This window comes from Arvicola amphibius, chromosome 10, assembly GCF_903992535.2.
Source record: "Arvicola amphibius chromosome 10, mArvAmp1.2, whole genome shotgun sequence".
NCBI classification, from domain to species: Eukaryota; Metazoa; Chordata; class Mammalia; order Rodentia; family Cricetidae; genus Arvicola; species Arvicola amphibius.
In genome coordinates this window covers 115036214-115061684 of record NC_052056.1, presented here as the reverse complement: position 1 = coordinate 115061684, position 25471 = coordinate 115036214, and the positions used below count along the sequence as shown (strand labels likewise).

Genomic DNA, 25471 nt, shown 5'->3' with positions numbered 1-25471 from the left:
CTCCCAGGCCCTCCCCCCCCCCCCCCCCCCCCGCAGGAGCACTGCTGATGCTCACACCCTCGGCGTGGGAGCTCTCAACTCAGGCCTGCACAGTCACACAGCAAGCACTATTTACCCACTTTGCTGAGTCCCCAACCGCCCTTCACCTTTTCTTATGTAAAAATTCCTGAGTCATGGGCTGGAGAGAAGGCTCACAGGATAAGAGCACTGATTCCTCTTCCGGAGATCCTGAGTTCAATTCCCAGCAGCCACCTGGTGGCTCACAACCACCTGTAATGAGACCTGGTGCCCTCTTGGCCTGTAGGCACACATGCAGGCAGAATGCTGTATACAAAATAAATAAATAAATCTTAAAAAAAAAAAAATCCCTGAGTCAATGCAGGACCTGAAGGCCAGTCACCTAGGTCTGACTCACCTGGTGACTTCACTTCTCAACCTTTTCCGGTCTTCCCTGAACACCCCAGATAAGACTAATCCCCTTGCAACAGTGCCTGAGGAAAGCACCTGGCTTGGTGCCTGGAGCCAACTTGAGATCCATTCTTCCCTCCCCTCACTGTGTGGTTCTTTCTGGCTGGTGAGAAGCTAGGACCCACTCGACTGCAATTGTTCTCCTGGGGGTTCTCCTGCCCTTTGCTCTAATGCCCATTTTGTTGGCCAGTGCCAGCTTGTGTCCAATTCTTTCCAGAGAGGACATTTTTCAAATGCATTCTGTCAAAAAACACTAAATCCTCGGTGATGGTTATCTTAACTGTCAACTTGACTGCACTTAGGATCACCATGGAAACACACCTGGGGGCGGGGGGGGGGGGGTGGGTTGTGAGGGAGTTTCCAGAAAGGTTTAACTGAAGAGGAAAGAGCCATCTTGAATGTGGGCAGTGCCACTCCATGGGCTGGGGTCCTGGACTGCAGAAAATGAGAATGCGCTGAGCACCAGGGTTCATCTCTCCACTCCTGGCTGAAGGTGGGAATATGAGGGCTCCCCTCCCCTGCCATGCCTTCCCCACCAAGACGGGCAGGAAAGCTGAAATAAAGCCTTTCAAGTATCTAGTCACAGCAATGACAAAAGCAATTGGTAGACCTACCACACACGGGATCCTAGAAGCCAGTTCTGGGATGTAAATAGTTACCCTCCCCAAACGCTGTTTGCCGTTCCTATAGTCTTAGAAGACAGCTCTAGGCAGGTGATGGCTAACCACGGGAAGAGGGACCCTCAGCTGAGGGATTACCCCATCACACCTCCATCACGCCTCACTCATGGCTGGTGGGCATGTCAGTGGCGCATTTCCTTGATTCCCAGCTTCTGCAGGTGGGGCCATCCCTAAGCAAGCATGGCTGGGTTGTGGAAGGAAGGTGCTGGATGTCAGCTAGAGCCAGCACGCGGCATTGCTGCTTCAGCTCCCTTCAGTGGTGGACTGTGGCCTAGAAGCAATGGGGGAGATAAACCTTTTCCTCCCCCCGGGTGCTTTTGGTTTGTGGTGTTTATCACAGCAACTGAGCACGTACTAGAACAGGTCAGATGGAGGCCCCAGGCTGGTCCTCCTAAAGACTACAGGAAGGTCCACCCAGCATCAGGCTAGCCCGGAGTCGGACAGCTCTGGGGAAGGGACTTGCACATCCTCTCATAGCCCTGAGACCGAGCCGTTCACATGGTTTCTTACCGTTTGCACACAGTGGACAACCGCCCTGGGAGAGCGAGACGCTATTCTGTACCACAGTTGCTCAAAGCAAACTGATTCACCAACACGTACAACACCTAGACGGGGTAAAACTAGTTCCTCCAAATTCACAGCTGCTGACGATGACGTCAGCTACTCACCTCAGCCTTAGAGGCGCCCATGGCAGCCACCTGGCTTGCTAGAGCTCACCCACTCATCCCAACCTGGTTCTTTACAGGCCTGGGGATGTGGGTGAATGCTAATTGTAAATCTGCTTTAAATATATATTGCCATTAAAAGGGTCTCAAACAGCAAGAGGAAACTCACAGATAATAGCAGGCACACTCATACTTCCAGAACGCAGATGGTTTAAAACAAGAAGAATGCATATTTATGATGACACGCCACTGTTAGAGACTTCCTCGGGCTCTGCTATGTGAGAGCCAGAATGGCTTCTAAGTTTAAGGCTGAGAAAGTCAAAACTAAGGCAACTGTTGGCAACTTTGGTGAGCTCACTTGTCAACTCTACTTAGTATTTAGCATCAACTCCTGAAGACTATTCGGTAAGGGACCAGCAGAGAGTTTCAGAAAATCAGCATTTCTTGCAAAGGGAGCAAGATGCACGTTCCTCACTCCTCTTTGCAAGATGTCCACCCAAACTAGATGTGTCTTTTCTGAGAATCAAACGACCTCCCATGTCTTCAGAAGCCAGGACTGACTGAGAAAACAAGCCACAAAAATTACAACAGCTGCTAGCCTGTACGCTCTTCGACTCGGGGCCAAAATAGACACCCTAAATGGCAGCATCTGAATAGGACGGAGCTTTATCAGAGAGTCTAATCAAACCCGGGAACCAGCACAGTCCCCGAAGAGCATACCAACATCTCCAGCTGCACAACACAGACCTGCTCTGGGCACTAAGTCACCTTGAGGAGCCCGAGACATTCTCCACGGTCCATAGCTACACTGCAGAGTACAGTTCTCACGTGGACTACACAGAGCCCACGGGGGAGGCAGTTTGTGGGGGGTGCAACCTAAGTTTAATCGGTTCACCATGCTGTTGAACTTAGAGAGATGATTTAAAAAAAAAAAAAAGCAGGATTTGGGGTCTGAAGAAACACCGGGGGACTGTGAAAGACGGTGCCAAGCCAAGATGCTATCAAAGTCCTCGTCCTCAAGACTGGATGTGACCCAGAGACAAGGACAAGAGAACACTACAAACTAATGAAGAACAAGGTCACCACCTGTGTTGCTCTGGAGTCCACAGGCTGCCCCTGCGTCTCTGTCCCTGCATCTCTGTCCCTGCGTCTCTGTCCCCGTGTTCTCTGTCCCGTGTTCTCTGTCCCCGTGTTGCTCTGGAGCCCACAGGCTGCCCCTGAGTCTCTGTCCCCGACTTTGCTCCTCAGAGAGAGCTAGTGATGCTCTGATCTGCCCATCACCCCCAAAATGTAGCAGCTAGCCCAGGAAGGCTATAAACCCTCTATGGAGGGTTTTCCAAGTCTGCTTGCCCATCGGGGTCACTAGGAGGAACGCTTTGTAAAAATGTGACACAGGGCCAGACAGATGGCTCAGCAGGTAAAAACACGTGCCACCAAGCTTGACAACCTGAGTTTGATTCCCGAGACCACGCAGTAGAGAGAACTGACTCCTACAAGCTGTCCTTTGACCTCCACGTATGTGTCATAGTATGCACACACATACATGATGTATTTATAAGACACATTCATCCATCATATTTGAAAGCTTACTGTGTGCTAGTGCTCTAAATACCAGGGATGAAAAGGACTAAAAATAAAAAAAAAAAAAAAAATCCCTGTGTCTTCATAGAGATAGCATTCAAGTGAAATGAAAAAGAAATAATTATTATAATGGTAATAAGAAAAATTGGGGTAAAAAATTATCTTCTCCCTTTCATTCCAACCACTCAGGAAGTTTGTTAAAATATAAACTCCAGAGTATGCGTGCTCAAGCCCCACGGATCTGCATTGTTCTGAGGCAGGGTGCCACTCTTAACCTCAAACCTGCAATCCTCCTGCCTTGGAGTACATGTAAAGGCCAGAGGACAGCACTGTAGTCGGTCCGAAGAGGACCCCAAATTTACACGGTTTCCCAGGGATCAAAATCAAGTCATCTTTAAGGAGAGATTCGGAGGCTGTTCACCCAGCACTGCACTGGGGCCCTTATTCAGTCTCCTAATCCAGCCACACACAAAGTTCCTGCAGCATCATGTCCTTGGATGGACCTTGGCTTTAATGCAGCCATCACTTCTGCTTACATTTTCTCCACTGACTACACGAAGGCCTTCTGAGTATCGAGACAAGATCACAGACAATAAAGGGCTGGAAAACAGCCAGACCATTGGCATTGAAATAACGATCCTCTACCCTTGCACGGACCAGAGGCATCTCCTACACAGAGAATAGGCATATCCAAATGGGGAAATCACCAAAACACAGCAATCAAAAGCGGGGGAGATGAGACAGGGAGAAAGAGCCCTCCAGCAAAACAGGCCTAAACAGTGTGGCCCTGGTGGCAGAGACGACAGCATCTGAAGACGAGCCCGCTTGGAGCTGCGAAGGACTTGCTCTTTCAAAGCAAAGACTTTCTAGCCAACAGAGACAGACCCTTCTACGGCAGCAGCTGCAAACGCTAATTAAAGGGCAGATCTTACACATGTTCAGCTGGGAAGGCGCGGATGCTTCACTGTTGGGTTTTGCTTCTATGCTCCAAGGACTGCAGTGGCAATTTCCACTCATTGTGTTGAAGTCAAAAGGAAGGACAAGTGTGTGTGTGTGTGTGTGTGTGTGTGTGTGTATACGTGTCTGTGTGCATGTGTATGATTATGGGTAGGAGGGTACGACTATTTATTATTTAGTATTCTTAAAGTCTGAACGCGTCATCGAAGGTCCACATGTTGGGTTTAGTGAGATAGCACACTTAGCACCTGAGTTCAGTCTGAGGGCCTGAGTTCATTCCTTGGAATCCACATGGTGGAAGGGGAGAACTGACTCCCTGACCTCTCCAAGTACGTCAGGGTACACATGGCGTGCGCGCACACACGCACGCACGCACGCGCAGAGTTCATATGATGGGGCTGGGGAGATGGCGTAAAGCACTGGGAGTGGGTAAAGCACTTGCTGTACACAAAAAGCCATGGAAATGCTAGGTGGGAGTGGCAGGGCCTATGTAATTCCAGCATTTGGAAGGCAGAGACAAGGGATCCACAGAGCAAGCCAGCAAACTCCACATTCAAGTGAAAGACCGTGCCTCAATGAATTAAGTGTGGTTCAATCAAGGGCAGTTCCCCACATCACCCTTGACATCCACATGTATGCATGCACATGTGAACATACGCACGCATGCATGTATGCCCACACATACACAAACACAAATATGCATGGGGAAAAATGTTTACACATTGGCTATTTAACTCCAAATTTATATGATGATGCTATCTGGAGGTGGGGCCTCTGGAAGGTAACTAGGATTAGATTGTGTGTGAGTATTGATGATGGCATTAGTGGCTTTATAAGGAGAGACACATGTGACACTCTCCACCATGCCATCACGTAAGAAAACTGGCCAGATGCCAACCTGATGTCAATGATACTTTCCTGGAGTTCCCAGCCTCGAGAGCCATGAGCCAAAACCATCGAGTCCCTGTAGACCTCCCTGTCTCCGGTACTTTGTTATAGCACGAGCAAATGCACTGAGCATCAGAAGAGAAACTGTGCAAGCCACCTCTCGGAAATGTCACCTTGAGATGCTTACACTCACTGTGCACCACGACAAAATGCCTTGCCATCATAGTGTGCTCTGCCCAGCGTTTCTGAACTTTGTCATCGGGAGGAGGGTGAGAATCCTCTAAGCAAGGTGACCCCTGACAGAGACCTTTTTTTTTTTTTTTTAACTTTTCTAGAAGGGCAAGGTAACATCTAGAAGATGAGAGAAGGCCTTTATCTCTGAGAGTCTGGATTCTAGCCTGATTCAGCCATCTATTTTAAAAGAAAAAAAAAAATCACCTAGCATTCGGGAGGCAGAGGCAGCCCAATCTCTGAATTTGAGGACAACCTGGTCTACAGAGCAAGGTCCAGGACAGCCAGGGCTACACAGAGAAAAACAAACACAAAAACAAAAAAACCTTTTAGAGCACTGATCACACCTGGCAAGAAAGTACATCTGACCAAGTAACTGAGGACGAGAGTCAGAGCAGATAGCATGACAAAAGGCAGGGTCGGTTCAAAGGAGACACACAATACCGTGGAGCCCCCGAGGCCCCAAGGCTGACAGCAAAGCGGCGAGGGGCTGACTGCTGGGCCTCCAAGAAGGAGAGACGTCCCTTACATCCGTTATGTTACTGGGTAGGTAGAGAAAGAAGCAGACGGAAACCAGGGCCTGTAGCCGTAAGGCGCCAGTTCCCAGAGCAGTGCTGCTAACCAGCAGCAGCACACGGTCATGTGTGTGAGAAACACAAACTGCGGTACGCACCCCGGTCGGACCCCCTGAACCTGAGACTCCAGCCATGGAGACAAACCGGGGCCATGCTCAGTTTGCGGCTCCTGAAAAGGACAAAACTCTGGGTGCACTCTCCTGAAACGTGCCTCAAGACCTGGACACAGAACAACTATTTCAAACTCAAAGAACCCCGACAGCTGTAACACATGCAGGCACTTGAACCTGAGCCAAGAGGAGGAATTACTATCTTATTCCCCAATGAGAAAACCCAAACTGAAAAGGACAAGGACTCTTGTAGAGCCCCAACAAGGAACAGCGTCAAAGTGAGACGGGGTCGTCTAAGCACCGTGTGTTCTGACGGGCAGCAGCCTCCTAAACCCTGGCTTCCAGAGCAACAACATGCAAACACACGCCTGAAACCCAGATAATCCTAGCCAAGAGATTAAAACAGCACATGTCTCGCTGTCAAAGCTATCATAAGCTGCGGCGTCGGACTAGCCTAAACAATGGTGCTGCCTTCATTAACTCCCTCCTGACTCAAGGTGGAAACAGATGCTGATGTCCCCAAAGGCCCTGCGCCAGCGGCACAAGCGGCTCATTTCCAAATAGTTCCTACATAGAAAGGAAATGCTGTCCACAGAATTGCACAGGTGTGGATTGAAAACTGAGAGAATACGAAAAGCTAACCTCAAACCGCACAACAAAGCCAGAATTCCGTCAGGGGTCGTTCTGGATACAGGCAGACAGCGCTATGAAAGTGAATGTAGAATGTGGAGCTAGGGGCCTGAGGGCTGCTGACTGCTCCCCACACCCACCCTTCCATTCTTCCATAGTGCAAAGGTCAGACGATTCTGCCCAACTGATTGGACTAAGAAGCACCTGGGAGAACGTACACTAATGTCTGGGTGTATCTGAGGGTGTTTCCAGGGAGTGCTGAAGAGGAGTGTTGGCGCCCTACAGTGCAGGGGAGGGGCCCCGATGGAAGGAAGGAGGGAGGCAGGCCAGAGGCACAAGTGTTCTCTCCCTCTCTCGCTGCTTCCTGGCAGCCATAATAAGCTGCCCTTCTCAACCACACCCTCCCTGTCGTGATGGATGGACTGAGAACCTAAAACTGTGGGCTGAAATAAATTCTTTCTCTTTAAATAGTTTCCCCCACTAATCTGGTTATAGAAATGAAAAATTGTCAGTAAGGATTTTTAGCAGCTAGACGGCATGTGTCCATGTTGTCCCTCCTGAGCAGCAGGGATATTCAGTCTAAATTCTGGCTAAGAGAGCATGAGAGAAAATAATTTAACACATAATTCTGTGTGGATGAAACTTTCCTTCTCTAAATTTCTCTCTTCTCTTACCATCCAGTTGGAACAAAGATATCAACAGCAATCCCGTGAAAGACAGCCTCCTAAGAGCCAGAAGAGTCACAATATGGAAGGAACCTGGGCTCTAACCTAATATATACAACCAAGCAAGTCCCACCAGCACGAACTGTTGGGCTCTCTTTATTACCACAACTAATATCTCTCAATATGCAACTGGGGGAAAAATCATTTGGGATGAATAGAGAGAAGACAATGTAAACAAAACAGAAAAGAGGTTCATAGCTTTGAGTTCAATCTGACAGCCAGGACAGCTGAAGAAGCCCCTCAGCATGAAAGGTATCAGTGCAAAGAATTTCACAAAAAAAATTCAGATACCATACAGGAAATGGTGAATTGTGAAACAATTTTGTAGAAATTAGCATCTTTGTGGAAGGACACTGGTGAAGGTTTCTGTCATGACTGATACAACAGATTATTTTCATGAGCCAGATCAACAAAGCACATCCATGAGCTACCTGCCAGAACTACATCCTAACCTTGATAAATGGAACCAGAGACTGGGATGGATTTTTGCTACCTCTGCCATGCACCAGAAAATGGCAAGCCATGTTCAATGGGATGTCACTTTAAATAAGAATGTTTTAAGCATCAAAATTCAAGACATCCCAAAATCAACTTCCTCTCACAGTATTTCAAATCTGGGGGTGGGGTGGGGTGGGGAATCTCACTTAGGCTTATCTTGAATTGCATACTTTATTCTAAGCTCCAACTGCTAACAAAATGATTTGGGTAAATCTGTCCATAAATCTGAATTCTGTGGAATCAATCATTCATCCAGTGAATATATCTTAGACATTTACTTAGTAAACATCTATCGGGAGCATCAAAACAAAATTGTGCCCATTAGGAAGGAGACTAGTGCAAGAAACTCACCTGACTCATGGGTATGGGGGCACAGGCTGCATAACAGATGGTCCCCCATCCCAGGGGCAGAAGGCCCAGAAGGAGATTGTGGAAAGAACATCTGATCCCAGCCCAGAGAGAGAAATAGAGGATGGTCAGACCAACAGAAAGAGAAGGAGCAGGGAGATGGGAAGCAAGGTCAAGAAGAAAGGATAGGGTTAGAGGTTAGAGGGTTAGGGCTGGGAGTTAGGGTTAGTCCTGTGATGAAGGTAAAATGAAAGAGACACGGGGGGAAAGGGGGTATGGGCTTAAGGCCTAGTAAACAATCATGTGCCTCCTGAATTTACACAGAGGGTATCAGGAGGAGAGATGGGGTTCTGACAGCATGATGAATGCCAGGGAGGTTAACACAGAGAAGCACAAATGAAAACCAAGGTGGGGACAGAGAGAAGAGATGGCCAAGCCAGGGACAAGAGGCAGAATCTTGCTTTGTTTTTTACTAACTAAACTATACCTGCAATTTTTCTGCCATAGGATTACAAGTTAGTGTTCAACTTCAGAAGGAACAAGCCATAAAATGTTGTTCCCCAAACTTTTACAAGTGTTCAGTTGACACAGTGGAATTATTTTAGTGAGGAAGCCCCTTATGCTGCTGTAGAATGCATTTCTGGATTTAGAAACTTTCTGACTTTGGAAAGATAAAGTAACTCATACGCTTTATATCATATAACTTCAGTAGTCTGGGACGCAACCTCAGATGTGGGTAAGGGTTAGGAACATGGCTCAGTTGGTGTATTCTGGGACATAACCTTAGATGTTGATAAGGGTTAAAGATACGTCTCAGTTGGTGAAACACTTGCCTTGCAAGTGTAAAGATCTGAGCTTGATTCCCCAGAACCCACAAAAGGATGCCGGATGCTGGGCACAGCAGCTCGTGCCTGCAATCCCACAGCTAGGGAGGCAGACAGGAGGATACCTGGGGCTTGATGTTCAGCTAGCCTAATCTAATTAGTGAGCTTCCGGTCAATGAGAGATTCTATCCTAAAGGAGGTGGATAAAACCTAAGGTTGTTCACTGACCTCCACAGACATGTGCACTCACGCACGCGCACATACACACACCACAGCACACACACACACACACAGCTCTTTTTGAAGGAGGGACAGGAAGATGGATATTAGGAAAGAGCTCGCTGTGCAGACATGAAGACCTGAGTTCAGATCCCCAGAACTCAGGGGGAAAGCCATGTGCAGCAGCAGCACACGGCTTAACTCTAGCACCAGGGAGAATAAAGAACCCTTGAAGCCCAGATCCCGCGAGAGACCCAGTCTTGAAAACTGGAGTAGAAATAGGTGGTGCACAGCCCTCGGGAGGCAGGAGCAAGTGGAGCTCTACAAATTTCAGGCCAGCCTGGTCGACACAGAGAGCTCCAGGCCAGACAGGACCACACAGTGAGATGCTAGAAAAATCCATGAAATGGAAAGTGGCTGAGGTGGACACGCAACCCTGGCCTCTGGCATACGTGCACACACCCACATGAATGAACACGTACATACACCACAGCCACACAAGAAAGCTCAGCGGCCTGGGCATGGCAGTGCATGCCTGCAGCCCTCTCTACAGGGAAGGCTAGGGCAACAGGACTCTTGAGTTGTATGCCAACCTGGGTGTATAACCAGACCTTATGCCCAGGCAGCAAAACCAAGAGAGCAGGGCGGAGCCAGGGAGGAACTTCAATCATATGAAACCAAGGCAAATAGACTGATTCTTCCAGATCAGAAACAAACGCAGTGACATCACCAAAAGAAAGAAAAAAAAAATGCCCAGTGGAATTCAAGACAAAAAAACAGCTCCTTGCTCCCTTCCACAAGCCTCCTTAGGCCCACTCAAGGCGACATGAAAGTCCCCGCATCAGGGGCTGTTCCAGGAACAAAGGTTGTTTCTAGAATATACACTTTACATTTAAGAACTTAATCCTCTAAAAACCCTAAACCGGGCGCCAAAACGGACACCAGAGAAAACTATGCCACCATCCAAAGGGCTGAACCGGAGGTTAGAGTCATAGCTCAGTGGAAAAGCGTGTGCTTAGCGTGCTCAAGGCCCCTGTTCAATCCCTGAAACCAAAAAGAATGAAGGATAGCACTATGTAGTCGCATTAAAGATGTCTGTGTGGCACCAAGTCGCCTGAAACTCACAGAGAGCCACCTGCCTCTGCCTCCTGGGTGTTGGCATTACTAGAGAAAAGACAAAATAAAAAGCCTGTCGTTTGTACATACATCTATGCATTCAATTTTTCCACAGTAAAACATAGTTGAAGTCAGAAAGGGCATATATCTCCATTAGCATTTGCCCCCTACAGAGAGATAAGAAAGCAAAAGACCATGGTTCTACTTAATACATCTTCAGTGTACACATTTTTAAGCTTTTTAAATTACATTTCTTTATGTGTGTGCTTATGTGTGTATACCTGAGTGGACACAAGCACCGTGTGTGTGTGTGTGTGTGTGTGTGTGTGTGTGTGTGTGTGTGTAGCAGAGGACACAGCTTGCAAGAGTTACTTCTCTCTGTCCGTCCTGTAGGCCCCAGGAAGCAAACTCAGGTCTTCAGCCTTGGCAGCGAGCAACCCAACCCGCTGAGCCACCCCACTGGCCCAGTCTACGCATTTTTAGGATGGGGTTGGGGGTTACTGGTGTGCGTTTTAATTTACACTTAACAACTGTGCTTAACCATGGGGTACAGTATATTTCAATAAACACATACAATGTGCAATGATCAAATCAAAACAATCAACAGATTCAACACCTTCCATCTGCTTTGTCTTGGGACCATTCAACCTCTTTTCGGCTTGTTATAATGAAGGATGTAATAATTATTAGAGATAGTTGCCCTCCATCCGTAAAGGACACCAAAGCTTATCCCTTACACCTAGCCAGCCACAGTAGTCTAACTGGTCTACCCGTTAGCCAGCCCTCCTCTGCTTCTCCTCACCCCAGTTACCTGGCAACCACTAGCCTGTTCTCTGCTTCGGTGAGATAAACTCAGCTGGCTTCCACACAGACACGAGAAGGGAACAGGCTGCCTTTTCTTACACTAACCATGCATTATTACCTTAGCTTTTAAAAATTAAAGCAAGAAATGAGCATGGTGGCACAAGCCTTTAATGTCAGCACTAGGTAGTCAGGAGTGACTCATTCCCTATGAATTCCAGGCTGGCCTGGTCTGTGCAGCCAATTCCAGGCCAGTCAGATCTATATAGTGAGATATCGTCTCAAAAACTAAATTAATTGACTTAATTTAATTAAAGCAAGATTCTATTAAAGGCAGTTAGAGACCATTCCCAATTAAATAACTTTTCACTGCTGCCCTTCGTAGCCGCGGTATAGCAGGCTGTTTCTAAGTGGGTCAGCTCTTAATCTTTGGAACGAGGGACGGGAGACGTCGAGTCAGAAAATCGACTGAATGAGCAAGCGGTGTCGCAGACCACGCCGGCGAGGAGCGCTTTCAATGCACAGCATCTGAGTATCAGGGCCTCGGATCGTCCCACGGGGACAGATGTGAAGACTCACCAGGTAAAGGTTATTTTTGTCCTGAAAGGCATACTGTAATTGGGGGATCCAAGGGCTCGTGCTCCGAGATAATATGTTCCGTTCTTCCTCGAAAAATGAAACCTGGAGGGAAAAGAAACTCTTTAGATAATTGTAACAGAACTAAATGTGAAGGGGAATGGCCTCTGTCCTGCCTTACAATCTAAATTGATGTCTCCAGGTTTTTGTTTTTTTTTTAAAAAAAATCACATAGCATGACACTCAGCAAATCTGGGAACCCGTGAGGTTCAGCTTTGCCAGGCCCACGTCATCCATCCAGCCATGCATGCGGCATCAATTCACTTAAGCATCTTTCTCTTCCTCCCCACCTTCGCTTCCTGGATGGAAGTTCTACTAGGTGCCGTTAAGCCAAGCCAGGTTGGAGGGTCAGAGAGCCACCAGGACCAGGCCCAAGCAGAGTGAGGACAGTGGCAAACAGGGGTGACCGCAGGCCAGTGTGTGCTACTGGAGGATCGTGCAGGAGGACGACGGTATCTGCACATGGGGCTGGATGGCGCAGAGCAGGTAAGGAGACAGGGCTATAGCTAAAAAGATGGGTGGGGACTGTGTTGGTGTAAGAAAATAGTGAGAGGCTGGGGAATCGGCTCGGCGGCCAAGACAACTCGCTGCCCTTGCAGACGACCTGGGTTCGACTCCCAGGGAATCCAATACCCTCTTCTAGACTCGGAAGACATACCCATGGTGCGCACATATACAAACATGCAAGCAGAACAAAAATAAATATAAAAATAAACAAATAAGCCTAAAAAAATTTAAAAGGAGAAAATGGTAAAGGCAGAACATCAGAGAAAAGAATGACTATGGTTTGGATAAGCGCCCCGCCCCACAAAGGCCCATGGTTAAAGGCTTCACCCTCGGTCCTTGGCATTATAAGAACGTCTTTCAGTCACGGGGGGGTGGGGCTCACCCCTGAAAGGGATCATGGAGCCCAACGTTCATCTTTCTCTATTCTGAAGTTTCCCATGGACTCTCACAGGCCCAGTGCAGTGAGGCTGGATGCGGTGGGGCAACCTTTAACCCCAGCACGCAGAAGGCAAAGGCAGGTAGAGCTAGAGAGGCTTCAGGCCAGCTGGGATTACACAACAGGAACTGTCTCTCTTTTTTTTTTTTTTTTTTTTAGACAATGTAGCCACACAGCCCTACACTGAAACTTTCAAATTATGAGCCAAAATAAATATTGTCTCTTTATGTGCTGATTATCTCACATACGTGTGGTAGGAACAGGAAGCTGACTCACCAGGCACAAGCACAGGGAAGAGAAAGACTCGGGAGGGATGTAAACAGGACTGGAGTTAGAGGTAACTGTGTGAACATGGTTTTCCATATTAACACATGTAGGAGTAAACACATGTACATCTATGCATGTATCTGCATGTTTATGTGTTCATGAGTGTACATGTGGGAACATACTGTACACATAAACAGGTATTCCTTGCCCAATTCACGGAAGAGATCTAAGAGCAATGATAGCCCAATAGAAGCTCAAAACCCAGTGTTAACGTCTTGGCCTCTAGCTAGGCGGCGGTGGCTCATGTCTAACCCCAGTACTCAGGAGTCAGAGGCAGGCAGATCTGAGTTCGAGGCCAGCCTGCTCCACAAAGCGAGTTCATGGATAGCCAAAAGACACAGAGAAACAGTCTCAAAAATAATAATAATAATAATAAAATAATTTGACCTCTATTTTTATTTGTATGTGTGTATATGTGTCTATGTGTGCTTGTGACATGTGTGTGCAGGTGCCTGCAGGAGGCTCCCATGGAGCTGTAGCTTACAGGTGTTTGTGAGCTGCCCAATTGCAAGAGTAATGTGCTTTCTGCTGCTGAGCTGTCTCTCAGCTCCAAGATCCAGCCTCCAAGGATCGTTCCTGCTCAACGGGGATCCCTGGAGACACACCAATGCAGGGAAAGTAACTGCAGGGCAAACCTGAACATCTCTCACCAGAGCACCAGAAATGAACTCAAGAATGGCAGGGACCTGCCAAAAGGAGACGAAAGTCAATCTGAAGAGCCGCCTTGGAGATACTCTGGGTATGGTAGACTACGTTCATTGGCTAAGACCAGGAAAAGCCACTTCACAAAGTACAAACCAACCAATACACTGAGGGTTGCATAATGAATGGAACAGTTCTGTCCCTTGAGAGAGTTCTGTCTCTGTAAAATACGTGAGTACCAAGAGGAAACCCCGCAACGAAGAGAGGCAGGCACCACCTTCATCCGACGAGCTGTGTGAGCGCATCCAGAACGTGGCCAGTTGGAGCTGAGCCATCTGCTGCAGGGAACAGGAAAAGAGCCCCTTCTTCATGATATATACACCCCAAATCTACAACCTGGATGTTAAACACAAGCAAAGCAGCTAAATCTAAATTCTGTGGAATAATTGGCTGGCTGTCACTGGAACCATGGAGGGCATAAAGATTCAGGGGGAATAATGAAGGAACCGACTCAGATCAAGGAAACAGAAGGGCTAAATGCCCAGGTCCCATCCTAACAATGTCATTGGGGTGACTGGTAAAACGTGAATGGGCCAGAGGAATGCATTAGCTAATTTTCTGGTTGCGTGGTGGATCATGGGAAAAATATCCCTGTCATAGGACATATATACAAATACACAGATGTAATTTGGAGTCATTTGGTGAGCAGGGAGATGGGGCGGTATGATTTTCTGATAAATAATTTTACACAGAAACCAGGAAAGGCCAAAACACCAGTTACTCAATCAAACACTAACCCAGGTTTTGAGGTGTTGCTACAGAGGTGTTGTGTAGCTATAGTTGATTGACATCTGAACTTGGTAGCTTAAGAGACTACCCTCAGGAGTCTCGGTGGGCGTCATCCAATCAGCCGAAAGGCCTCAAGAGCAGAACTGAAGGGCTGGGGGTGTAACTCAGTGGTTGAGCACTTGCCTGCCTAGCATGCTCCAGACCCCAAGGTCAGTCCTTAAAACTGCCAAAACAAATAAAATAAGTGAGAATTTAAAAAAAAAGAACAGGAGGCTGAAGAGATGGCGCAGCAGTTAAGAGCACTGGCTATTCTCCCAGAGGTCCTGAGTTCAATTCTCAGCACCCACATGGCGGCTCACTCCTATCTATAACTGCAGTCCCATGGGATCCAGGATGCTCTTCTGGCGTGCAAATGTACATGCAGACAAAATACCTTTAACAAAAATATAAACAAATAAATCTTTTTAAAAAATTAAAAATTGTCAGGTGGCGGTGGCGCACACCTTTAATCCCAGCACTCAGGAGGCAGAGGCAAGTGCATCTCTGTACGTTCAAGGCCAGCCTGGTCTACAGGGCTGGTGCCAGGACAGGCTCCAAAGCTACACAGGGAAACCCTGTCTTGGAAAACCAAAATGAGAAAAAAAATTAAAAATTAAAAAAGAACAAAATTGCAGTTTCCCTAAATGAGGGGAAGGCAGGTGCTTCAAGACTATTGTAGGCTGGAGAGACAGTTCAGTGGTTAACATGCTAGCTACCCAAGCACGAGAACCGGAGCTGATATCTTAACACACATATCAGATAAACAAGTAGATATTAAAAAGCTGGGCACAGCCGGGCAGTGGTGGCACACGTCTTTAATCTCAGCACTCAGGAGGCAGAGGCAGAGGCAGAGGCAGGTGGATCTCTGTGAGTTCGAAGCTAGCCTGGTCTACAGAGCGAGGGCCAGGGCAGGCTCCAAAGCTACAGAGAAACCCTGTCTTGAAAAACAAAACAAAAAAACAAAAAAAAAAAAAGAAAAAAAAGAAAAAGCTGGGCACAGCCAGGCTCTCCTATAATCCTGATACTGTAGGAGAGAGACGGGAGGCTCACTGGAGCTTACTGACTGACGGCCTAGCTCCAGGTTCAGTGAGAGACCAAGTCCTCCTCTGCCACCACACCCAGTTTATGCAGTGCTCCCCTGAACCCGGACTTCACGCATGCTGAGCAAGCGTTCTACCCACAAACTACATCTCTTACCCTGAGATGTTTTTAAAGAGCTCGTCCATGTTCCCCGAGATCACCCTGGAAACCTCAGTGCTAAATCTAAGCCACTTAAGAAACAGCAGCCCAACCCAGTGCTTTACAGTGCTGGAGGGCTGGAGCTGCTGCTGACACGGCGGGGGGGGGGGGGGGGGGGGGGGGGGGACACGACACAGGGAGGGCTGGATCTCAGCCCCCAGCCCCACATGCTCACCGCTGACGCTGCCTAAGCCTGAAGACTCCATGAAAGCTACTGCTCTCTGAGGAGCGTTCCTGGCTGGCCTCTCCCAGGTGACTGGCTCTGTTTGAGATATATACCACTTCTTCACATCCTCTCTGACGCCTCCTTTGCCTCTTCCCAGGCTACCCTTCTCTCTTCATACCTTTGAATCCCAAATCCTCACGGTGACTCCATTAGGAACCCTGCTTTTCTTTTATATTGACCCTCTAAGTCAGTGACGCATTTGCCAATGACAACTGGTTTTATTAACTCCCGTATACGCAGGGTTTTTAAAGACCCAGACCCACACCTCTGTACCACGGCCACTTCGGGTCCTTGGCCCGGATAAAGTGCATCTGTTTGGATCTCGACTGTCTGTCTGCGAGTGGCGTGTTGCATTAGCTTCACCTTCCATGTGCTATTTCCCATCCAACACACGAGCACCGCAAGGTTGGCTAACATCGTGTGCCTCTGCCCAAGGCTCTAGAAACACGCCAAGCACGAAGGCTGCCCAGGGAGTGAGTAGAGATGACGGATAGCACCTCCCTGGGTGGGAGAGCTGAGGGAGCACCTCCCACTCCCCTCTTGCTAATCACAGGCGATGTCTTGTCATTTTCCCTCCCTGCAGTGTTGCTCACAGTTTATTCTGAAACGCAGAGGCCACATCATGCTTGGACTCCGACAGGCGGCTTCCCACCCTCTGCTGCAGTTTCTGTCTCAAGAGACAAAAAAACAACAACAAAAGAAGGATCTTCGGTTTCTGCTCTGATGATTTGGGTCTGAAATGTCCCCCAAAAGCTGGTGTGCTGAAAGCTTAGCTCCTAATAACAGTGCGCAGAGACGGGGTCCTTGGGAAATGGTTGGTTCATGGGTTCTGGGGACCTCATCAATGGATTAATCCATTCGTGTATTAATAACTTAATGGGCTGCCGGGAAATGGTAGGAAATGCTAGGAGATAGGGTGTAGCACGAGTAATAAAAACCCAGAGACAGATATTGGGGTTCAGCTGAAGGTCAGAATAGCAAAGCAGCCAGCCACTGGTTCTTATTTCTACCTCAGTCTGAAATGGTGATCCTGCCTCCAGGAATCTCAGAATGAGACTGTCTGAGAGCTGTCTCCTCCCGTTTTATATTCCTCTCTAGTTCTGGGATTAAAGGCATGCACCACTACTGCCTGGTTTCTCTGGCTAGTGGGATTAAAGGTGTGTGTCACCACTGCCTGGTCTATAAAGCTGACCAATGCGGCTCTCTTAGTCTCTGATCTTCAGGCAAACTTTATGAAAATATAAATGAAATATCACTCAAGTAGGGTGTAGCTGGAGGTCACTGGGCATGCCCCGGGAAGGACCATTTTGTCCCCGGTCTTTCTCCCTTTCTCTGGCTCCAGTGGCCACATGCCCTCCACCATGAGACTCAGCCACAGCACAGGCCTACAGCCATGAAGCCGGCTGACTCTGGGGAGAAATCTCTGATGCTGCAGTGAAAACAGCCCCTTCCCCTCTAACTTGGTTTCTCCCACATACTCTGTCACAAGGTCGAAGTCTAAGACAGGGATGGTGGCCAAGTTCTAGGAATGGACGGCAACAGTGGGCTGCAGCATGGTGGAACTTAATGCCACTGAATTCTACAGTAAAAACGGTTAACGTGGAAATTTTACCTTATGTAGAGTTTAACACGACGAAAAGCTAAAGTTGTTCAGATTTCCCCTCAACTGTAGACCCCTGCCCACCCAGATGTCTTAATTTCTGTTAGTTCTCCACACACATGCACACACACACATGCGTGCACACACTCACATGCACACACATACACACATACGCACACACACATGCACACACATACACACGTGTGTGCACTCACACGCGTGTGCACACACACGCGCGCACATACACACATACGCGTGCGCACACATGCGCGCGCACAACACACACATGCACACCCCTGAGCAGGACCCCAGCACTCACGCCTCCAGGACATCACCCTTAGCCACATGTCTGCCTGGCGCGTTCCCATCACTCCTCGGCCCACAGCCTCCATTCCCTCTCATTCGAAGGACTTTCCTGACTGACTGCCCTTGGCTCACCCATGACATCGCCCTTCACACCACTGTTAATGAACCTGCTAATTCTCTCCATGTCTGTGGTGTTTTCGCTGGCAAGCGCCTGCTCCGGAGATTTGCATTTTCCCTCCACTTCTGGGGGCTGCTGTTCGACCCTGCAAGGAACCGTCATGGGACTTCAATCCCTTCCGCAGGCTTCCCACAGAGCCGGGGACGATATCGGACACACGACGTGCACCAGACTGCCTGCGACTAACGAATTACTCTCTCAACTCCAAGGTGACGGCTGTCTCTCGAAAACACAGCCAATGAATCAATATGTCTGAGAGCGCAGCCTTTCCTCAAAGGGAGAAAAAAACACAACTAAAAAGACAACTTCGTGACCTGTTACCAGACAAGCGGCTCGCAGGCAGGGAACACAGCTGTGTTTTGACTCCTGCAGAGGCCCGCTCTGAGATGGAACACGTGGGCCCGCAGCAGGAACACCTAGCCACGCACACATGCAGACGCCGCCCAAGTACCCCAGCCTGAGGCGTGTCCCTCAGACCAAAGCTCGCGGCCCCGACAGATCATCTTGAGATCCTCAGTTTAAAAGCCCAACGTGGTTCTAAAAGAAAATGCAACTACAGGGTCCTGACAAAGAAACCGATGGAAATTTCTGAGGCTGCAAAATTAATCAACACCAGTTTGAGGAGAGCTAAGAATACGAGAGGCCTTTTTGTCCGTGTACCCGTAATTAACATATTACTGGATCCTAGACATCAAATTAGCAGGTTATTGTCTCTGTGGTGAACATTTGGTACAGACAGAGGAAGGAGCAGAGATTCAAATGTTCCTACCTGCTCCTGGGCCAGCAAAGCCTTCTTCTTCATGATCTTCATGGCATAGACGTCCCCAGTTGCCTTCTCTCTAACCACCTGCACCTCAGCAAAGTGACCACAGCCCACAAGGCTTCGGACTTCAAAGTCTCTCACTGAAGGCTGGAGCTCCCGTAGTTCGGCTATTGTGTCGGAATCTGTGGAAGATGGAAGATTTACACCCGGGAGAAAAATACACTTACTTCAAATGCATGCATCTTTGCGAAAGAGGGGAAAAGGAAAGAAAGAAAAATGTATTCTGTCTTCCTTCCCTGTCAAAAGACGTTGAGTCACTTTCTCATCCATCATGAATAATTATAAAATCGGCACAAAAGTCTTTTATCTGTTAAAATTAAGGGCTCCAGAAATTCCAAAGTACGGTTTCCATGGTAGCTATAATTCGAATCCTGTAGACTTAGGAAGAAGGGAGCACACATGCCATGCTTTTCTCCTTCCTCTGAGGGCTGCAAGCAGTGCTGGGGTCAACAAGCTTGACGGCCTCTAGACTGGCCTTACACTGTGACCTAAGCAGCGTGACCCCTGCTTTTCCACGAGCACTGGCGTTGATTCAGGATCGCTGTTCTAGCTAGCTATGCTCGGCCTGGATCTGTGCCATTGCAGAGGACTGCTTTCCCGGCCTTACTCTACGCAGAACTTGAAAGGGTACATGGTCAGCCCCCAGGTCCAAACAGGCTGACATCTGCTCTCGGGGATGACAGCCACACGCCCAGATGAGCCTGGGACTCTGACTTTCTTGACTCCCAAGTCCAGTGGCTCCGGCAGAGATCGATGTGGGAAGGACGGGACTGAGGGGTGGCAGTGCAGGATCTCACACACATTCATTAACACTGTGAGACAGGCATCTCTAGCTAAGCAAGGACTCTATTGACTCGCAAGTCTGTAAGAACAGTAGTGATGACCTAAAAAATGGAACCCTGTGATTAACAGAGGAGCTGCATCAGAAATAGAGGTTATAACCAAAGGAGAGCAAGAAACACCATCGATCCAAATTATCTTGGGCCAAGGGTGCAGCTTAGTAGCAAAGCATGTACTTAGCATGCAGGAGGTCCTGGGTTCAAATTCTAACACCAAAAAAAAACCTTACTCTAGAGAATCCAATAGTTATGTATCACATTGAAAGCTGAAAGACAAGGCTTGGGGAGACGACTCAATGATTAAGAACATTTGCTCCGCAAGCATGACGATCTGAGTTCAAATCCTCAGCACCCACATAAGAAGCCAGGCCTGGGGACACATGCCTGCAACCCCAACACCAGAGGTCAGGTAAATCCCAAGGACTCACTGGCCGGGCAACTTAGCCAAAATGGCAAGCTTGTGGTTCAATGAGAGACCCTTTCTGTAGACAATACAGTGAACAATGAGAGAAAATGACACCTGACGTTCTGCTCGGGTCTCTGGGGGTTCGCACACCTGCACACTCAAATGCATGCCACATGGAAAAGCATGCACACACACACATACACACACACACACCATAAACAGAAAACCAAGAGACTGCTCTGAAATGTCCCTCCATATCCACAGAGTCAACCAACTAAACACAGATCAAGAGCATCTGGAAAGCCAGCAGGATGGCTTGGCGGGCAAAGCTGTTTCCATACAGGGCTGACAACCTGAATTCCATCCCTGGATGACCCAGCAGAGAGAAATCCGCTCCTAAAAGTTGCCTTCTGGCCTTTGTACCCAAATCGTGAAGGACACACCTATTCATATGCATGCCATAATAATTAAAAACTTTAAAGACATTCAGAACAAAGAGCATTCCAGAAAGTTTCCAAATGCAGAACTTGAGTACGTGGCACGCAGACATCTACACCGAATGCACACCAAGGCGGCACCACAGAGGGCACCGCGGTGGGCGTCCCAAGCTACACAGAATCAGTTCAAGTACGAGAAGGCGTGTGCGCAGGTGTTGCCACACTAGTCCACATACAGGACTTCAACATCTGGGGCTATTAGTTTTGCGGTGTGCGTGCCTGCATGTGTGTGTACAACCAGTTCCCATGGAAACCCCAAATCTATGGCCACATCATCTCCACATGTTGTTCTCAGCCTTGGCAGACACCAGACACGTCGTCACCCCCACCAGCAGGTGCAGCACATTCCCACTGTCACCGTGGGTTGTGTATTTCCCCTATGTGACTTGTGTCACTTTTAAAAGGTCCCTCCTGACATCATGACTCTCTCTTGCTCATTCTGTCTTCTAGTCTGTCTGCCTGTTTCCCTCTCTCTCTCTCTCTCTCACTCTCTCTCTCTCTCTCCCTCTCCCTCTCCCTCCTCTCCTCTCTCCTCTCCCCTCCCTCCTCTCTTTCCCTCTCTCTCTCTCTCTCTCTCTCTCTCTCTCCCTCTCTTCCTCTCTCTCTCCTCCTCTCTCCCCTTCCCATCCCCTCCCCCCTTCTCTCTCCCTCCCTCCCCGCCTCATCTCTCCTCCTCCTCTCCCCCTCGTCACTCCTCTCTCCAGATCCCACCTAGCCTCTGCTCCTACTCACTCCCCTTCCCTCACTCTCATTCCCTCGTCTCTCCTCTCTCCTCTCTCTCTCTCTCTCTCTCTCTCTCTCTCTCTCTCTCTCTCTCCCTCTCTCTCTCATCCCCACTCTGCAACAGCCTTTCACTCTCCCTCCCCAAATAAACCTCTTATGTGAGATCTGCTGCATGGTACGGTCTCGGCAGCATGGCGTGGTCTAGGCCCACCAAGGTACTCTGCCGCTAACCTAACCTTAGTTCCGCCGCTAATCCTAACGCCTTTCACAGCAGTCATGAGTGGCATTTGGATGAATTATACGGCACCAAATGTTCATTGTGATCATCCACCCCCTTTCTCTCTTGCTAAAAGTACAGCAGAATTCTCTTGGATGGAAGGCAAACGTGGTCAATTCCATAGTATTGCCTGACTTCTGACCCCCACTCTCATGGTGGCCAGTCATACCAAGCTCCATTGGTCCCGTGGGGAACCACCCTAGAGTAGTAGGTGGATCCACATGCATTCACTGTGAGCGCTGTTTAAAGGTAGAGCTAGGATCATGGAGACGGTCTGGGATACACATGCGAGCAAAAGAGAACTGACCCTCCAATTTGTCCTCTGACCTACACACATGCACACACGTGCACACATGCACACACGTGCACACACGTGCACACATGCGCACATACACACACGCACGCACACACGCACGCACACACATATAAAATAAAGAACTGACATGCCTACAAAAAGAATACAGCATGGACGCAAACTTGGGGTTCGCACAGCATTTCCCCTTTGCTCTCGATCACCACCCCCCACCCCCACCCCTTCCCGGGCTTCCTTCATGCCAAGTATTTGAGTGCTGAGTTATAATAACTGAATGTGCTGGCTCGCAGCTTTCTGTGTTTGAAACTGGCTTGGCTGCTGCTGTACACAAGGCCAATCTCTCTTCATTTTCTTTAGGGCCTTGGGCCCCAAAACTGCTTACGATGTTGCCCGACTCGGAAACCCTGGGCTGGTCACTGGGGACAATCGGGCTTCTAAATCACACACGTTAGGCAAACTGCTTTGTGGGAAAAAAATGATGATGCCTTCAGAAGTGCAAGAAAGCACTCCAAATCTCTCTTTTCCCCCAAAGGCTTTGCATTATTAGGGTGAATAGGTGAGGCACTAAAATCAAGCCCCTGGCTGTTTTTAAAAAAGAGAAATGGGGGGAACGCTTCACAACTTCTCCCCATACCAGCTGCTTCTGTGACCCCAAAACCATATGGACTCGTCATCTCCTTGAGCTTTTAGTTGGTGTTTATGGGTCCAGTGGGTACTGAATATCGAGGCAAACAAGACAGCACGTTGATGAATGAAAACACAGCCCAGACAACTGGACCCGTGGGGGTGAGGGGAACAGAAAGTCAACCCAGCAGAATCAACAGCTTCCTTCCCGGAAATTCGGTCCAGCGTTTGAAGGTCTAGGAACCCATCCTTCACAGAACTCTCAACACCGGCTCGAAAAGATGTGCATGAAGAGGTTCATGACGAAAACTTAAACAGAAAATACTCAGAAGCAACCTGACCCTAAACCTCCATCAGCACCAATAATAACCTAAAGATCAACTCAGGACAGCAGGGCTACGTGGGGAGGCACTGTCCAAAAAGGAAAAAAAAAAAAGGTTCATTTATTTTATTTGTTGTGCTATGAGTGTTTTTGCCTGCATGTATGGTGTGCATGTAATGCCTTTGGAAGCCAGAAGAGGGCGTTAGATCACCTTGATACTTGTGAGTTTGTGTGTGTGTGTGTGTGTGTGTGTGTGTTGGGAACTGAACCCAAGTTCTCTAGGAGAGCAGCTAGTGCTCTTAACTGCTGGGCCATCTCTCCAGGCCCACACCTGTGTACTTTAATATGTAACATGAGATCACTGTAGTACTCCTTCACCACATTGAGCAGTTATCATAGCTTCCTGACTCCAGGACATGTATGACGAGGCTGCTGCCTGTGAAGTTAGACACACTCTGTCATACTCACCTAAATAGGCAGGTATACACTGAGATGACAGACAGGGTAATATAGCAAGAACATAGCACAGTAGGATAGTCATTTATTACCATTATCAAGTACTACATATAATTGTACATGTGTTGTTTTCATGGGGTTCACAGCACAGTGGGTTTGTGTAGAACGGTACCATCATAAATATGCCTGTAATGCATGGTGCTACAAGTCAGAATGGCTGCCGCGTGCCTGGGGGTAATCGTCGTTTAGTTCACTGTAACCTGTTGGATCTCTACCACATAACTGTTGTTCTTGGAGCACTGAAGTGTGGCGCCCAGCGGCATCCCTGTCTCTGGAATAGCTGAAGCATCATCTGGTGTGTATCTTGACAAAGAAATCTGCTCAGTGAGTGCACTGCTAGGTAAACAAAGTGCAAAGAGGCCGACGTGACTTCCGTGAGCCCACGCACCGGTGCACATAGCGATACTCAGACACACACATATGCACATCAAATTCTTTAAAAGTTAAAGGAACGGGGGTTGGAGAGATGGCTCAGAGGTTGAGAGCACTGACTGCTCTTCCAGAGGTCCTGAGTTCAATTCCCAGCACCCTCATGATGGGCTCACACCCATCTGTAATGAGATCTGGTGCCCTCTTCTGGTGTGCAGCCATTCATACAGGTACAACACTATATACACAATAAATAAATGTTTAAAAGAAATTGAAGACATGAAATAAGTGGCTAATATCATGTCACATGCTTTATGTAAAGATAAACAAGTGTGGTTTGGTTTGAGACGTGTCACCACACGCAGAAAACCGGTAACTCTTTAAAGAAATAAATAAGCAGGTATTGTAATGCCATTGTATATCTCAAATATATAGTTAGGCGTCACTTATAAAAAATACATAAATTATATAAGCATTTATTTTATATAAGAGGGCACCAGGTCCCCTTGAGCTGGAGTTAGACAGTTATAAGTTGCCATGAGGATGCTGGGAACCAAACCCAGGTTATTTGTAACAGAAGCAAATGCTGCTAACTGAAAAACCATCTCTCTACTCCCAAGAGAGAATACTTTTTATAAGAATTCATAGGCAAAGCCGGGTGGTAGTGGCGCACGCTTAATTTAATCCCAGCACTCGGGAGGCAGAGGCAGGCAGATCTCTGAGTTCGAGGCCAGTCTGGTCTACAAGAGCTAGTTCCAGGACAGGCTCTAGAAACTACAGGGAAACCCTGTCTCGGAAAAAAAAAACCAAAAAGAATTTATAGGCAAGGTGTGGTGGCACACGCCTTTAATCCTAACACTTGGGAGAAGAGGCAGGTGCATCCCAGTGCATTTGAGGCTAGCCTAGTCTATATAGTGAGTTCCAGGACAGTCAGGGATACAAATCCTGTCTCAAAAAGAGAGAAATAGCAGCCAAATACAGTGACTAGCCTATACCATCTAGGTTTGTGTAAGCAGCCTATGATAGCCACACGATGACAAAAATCATCTAATGGGAGGCTGGAGATGGCTCAGATGTTAAGAGCGCTGCCTGCTCTTCCAGAGATCCTGAGTTCAATTCCCAGCAACCACATAGTGGCTCACAACCATCTGTAATGAGTCTGGTGCTCTCTTCTGATATGCAAGCATACAAGCAGACAGAACACTGTATACATAATAAATAAATAAATTTTTTTTAAAAAAAAAATCATCTAATGATGCAATCAGAACACGTGTCCATAGTTAACCAACGCAGAACTGCAGCTGAAGACAATAATGCCTCCCCTGGTTCCCAGGCACATTCCCTGCCCTCTAATGGCTCAAGGTCGGGGCATCTGTGGGAAGCACCACTCCTGGCCACCTCTCCATCCCATTCCCTCTGCAGCTCCGGAGTAAACCTCCACCCCTTCAAACGTGGACAGTGGCAGCTGATGGACCCTTCTCCACACTGGAAAGCAAAGCTCACATTGTGAAATAGAAACTC

At 48.1% G+C, this 25471-nt stretch overlaps 1 protein-coding gene across 1 annotated transcript in view; it reads right to left on the bottom strand.

Moving 5' to 3' along the window:
• Cit (citron rho-interacting serine/threonine kinase) overlaps positions 1–25471 on the bottom strand; it is a 176240-nt gene that overhangs the window by 138018 nt on the left and 12751 nt on the right. The window contains exons 4-5 of the mRNA XM_042055883.1: positions 19011–19186; positions 11896–11997 (exon numbers count right to left, since the gene is read on the bottom strand). Of these exons, the coding sequence (XP_041911817.1) occupies positions 11896–11997; positions 19011–19186 (278 nt within the window). The remainder of the gene's footprint in view (positions 1–11895; positions 11998–19010; positions 19187–25471) is intronic.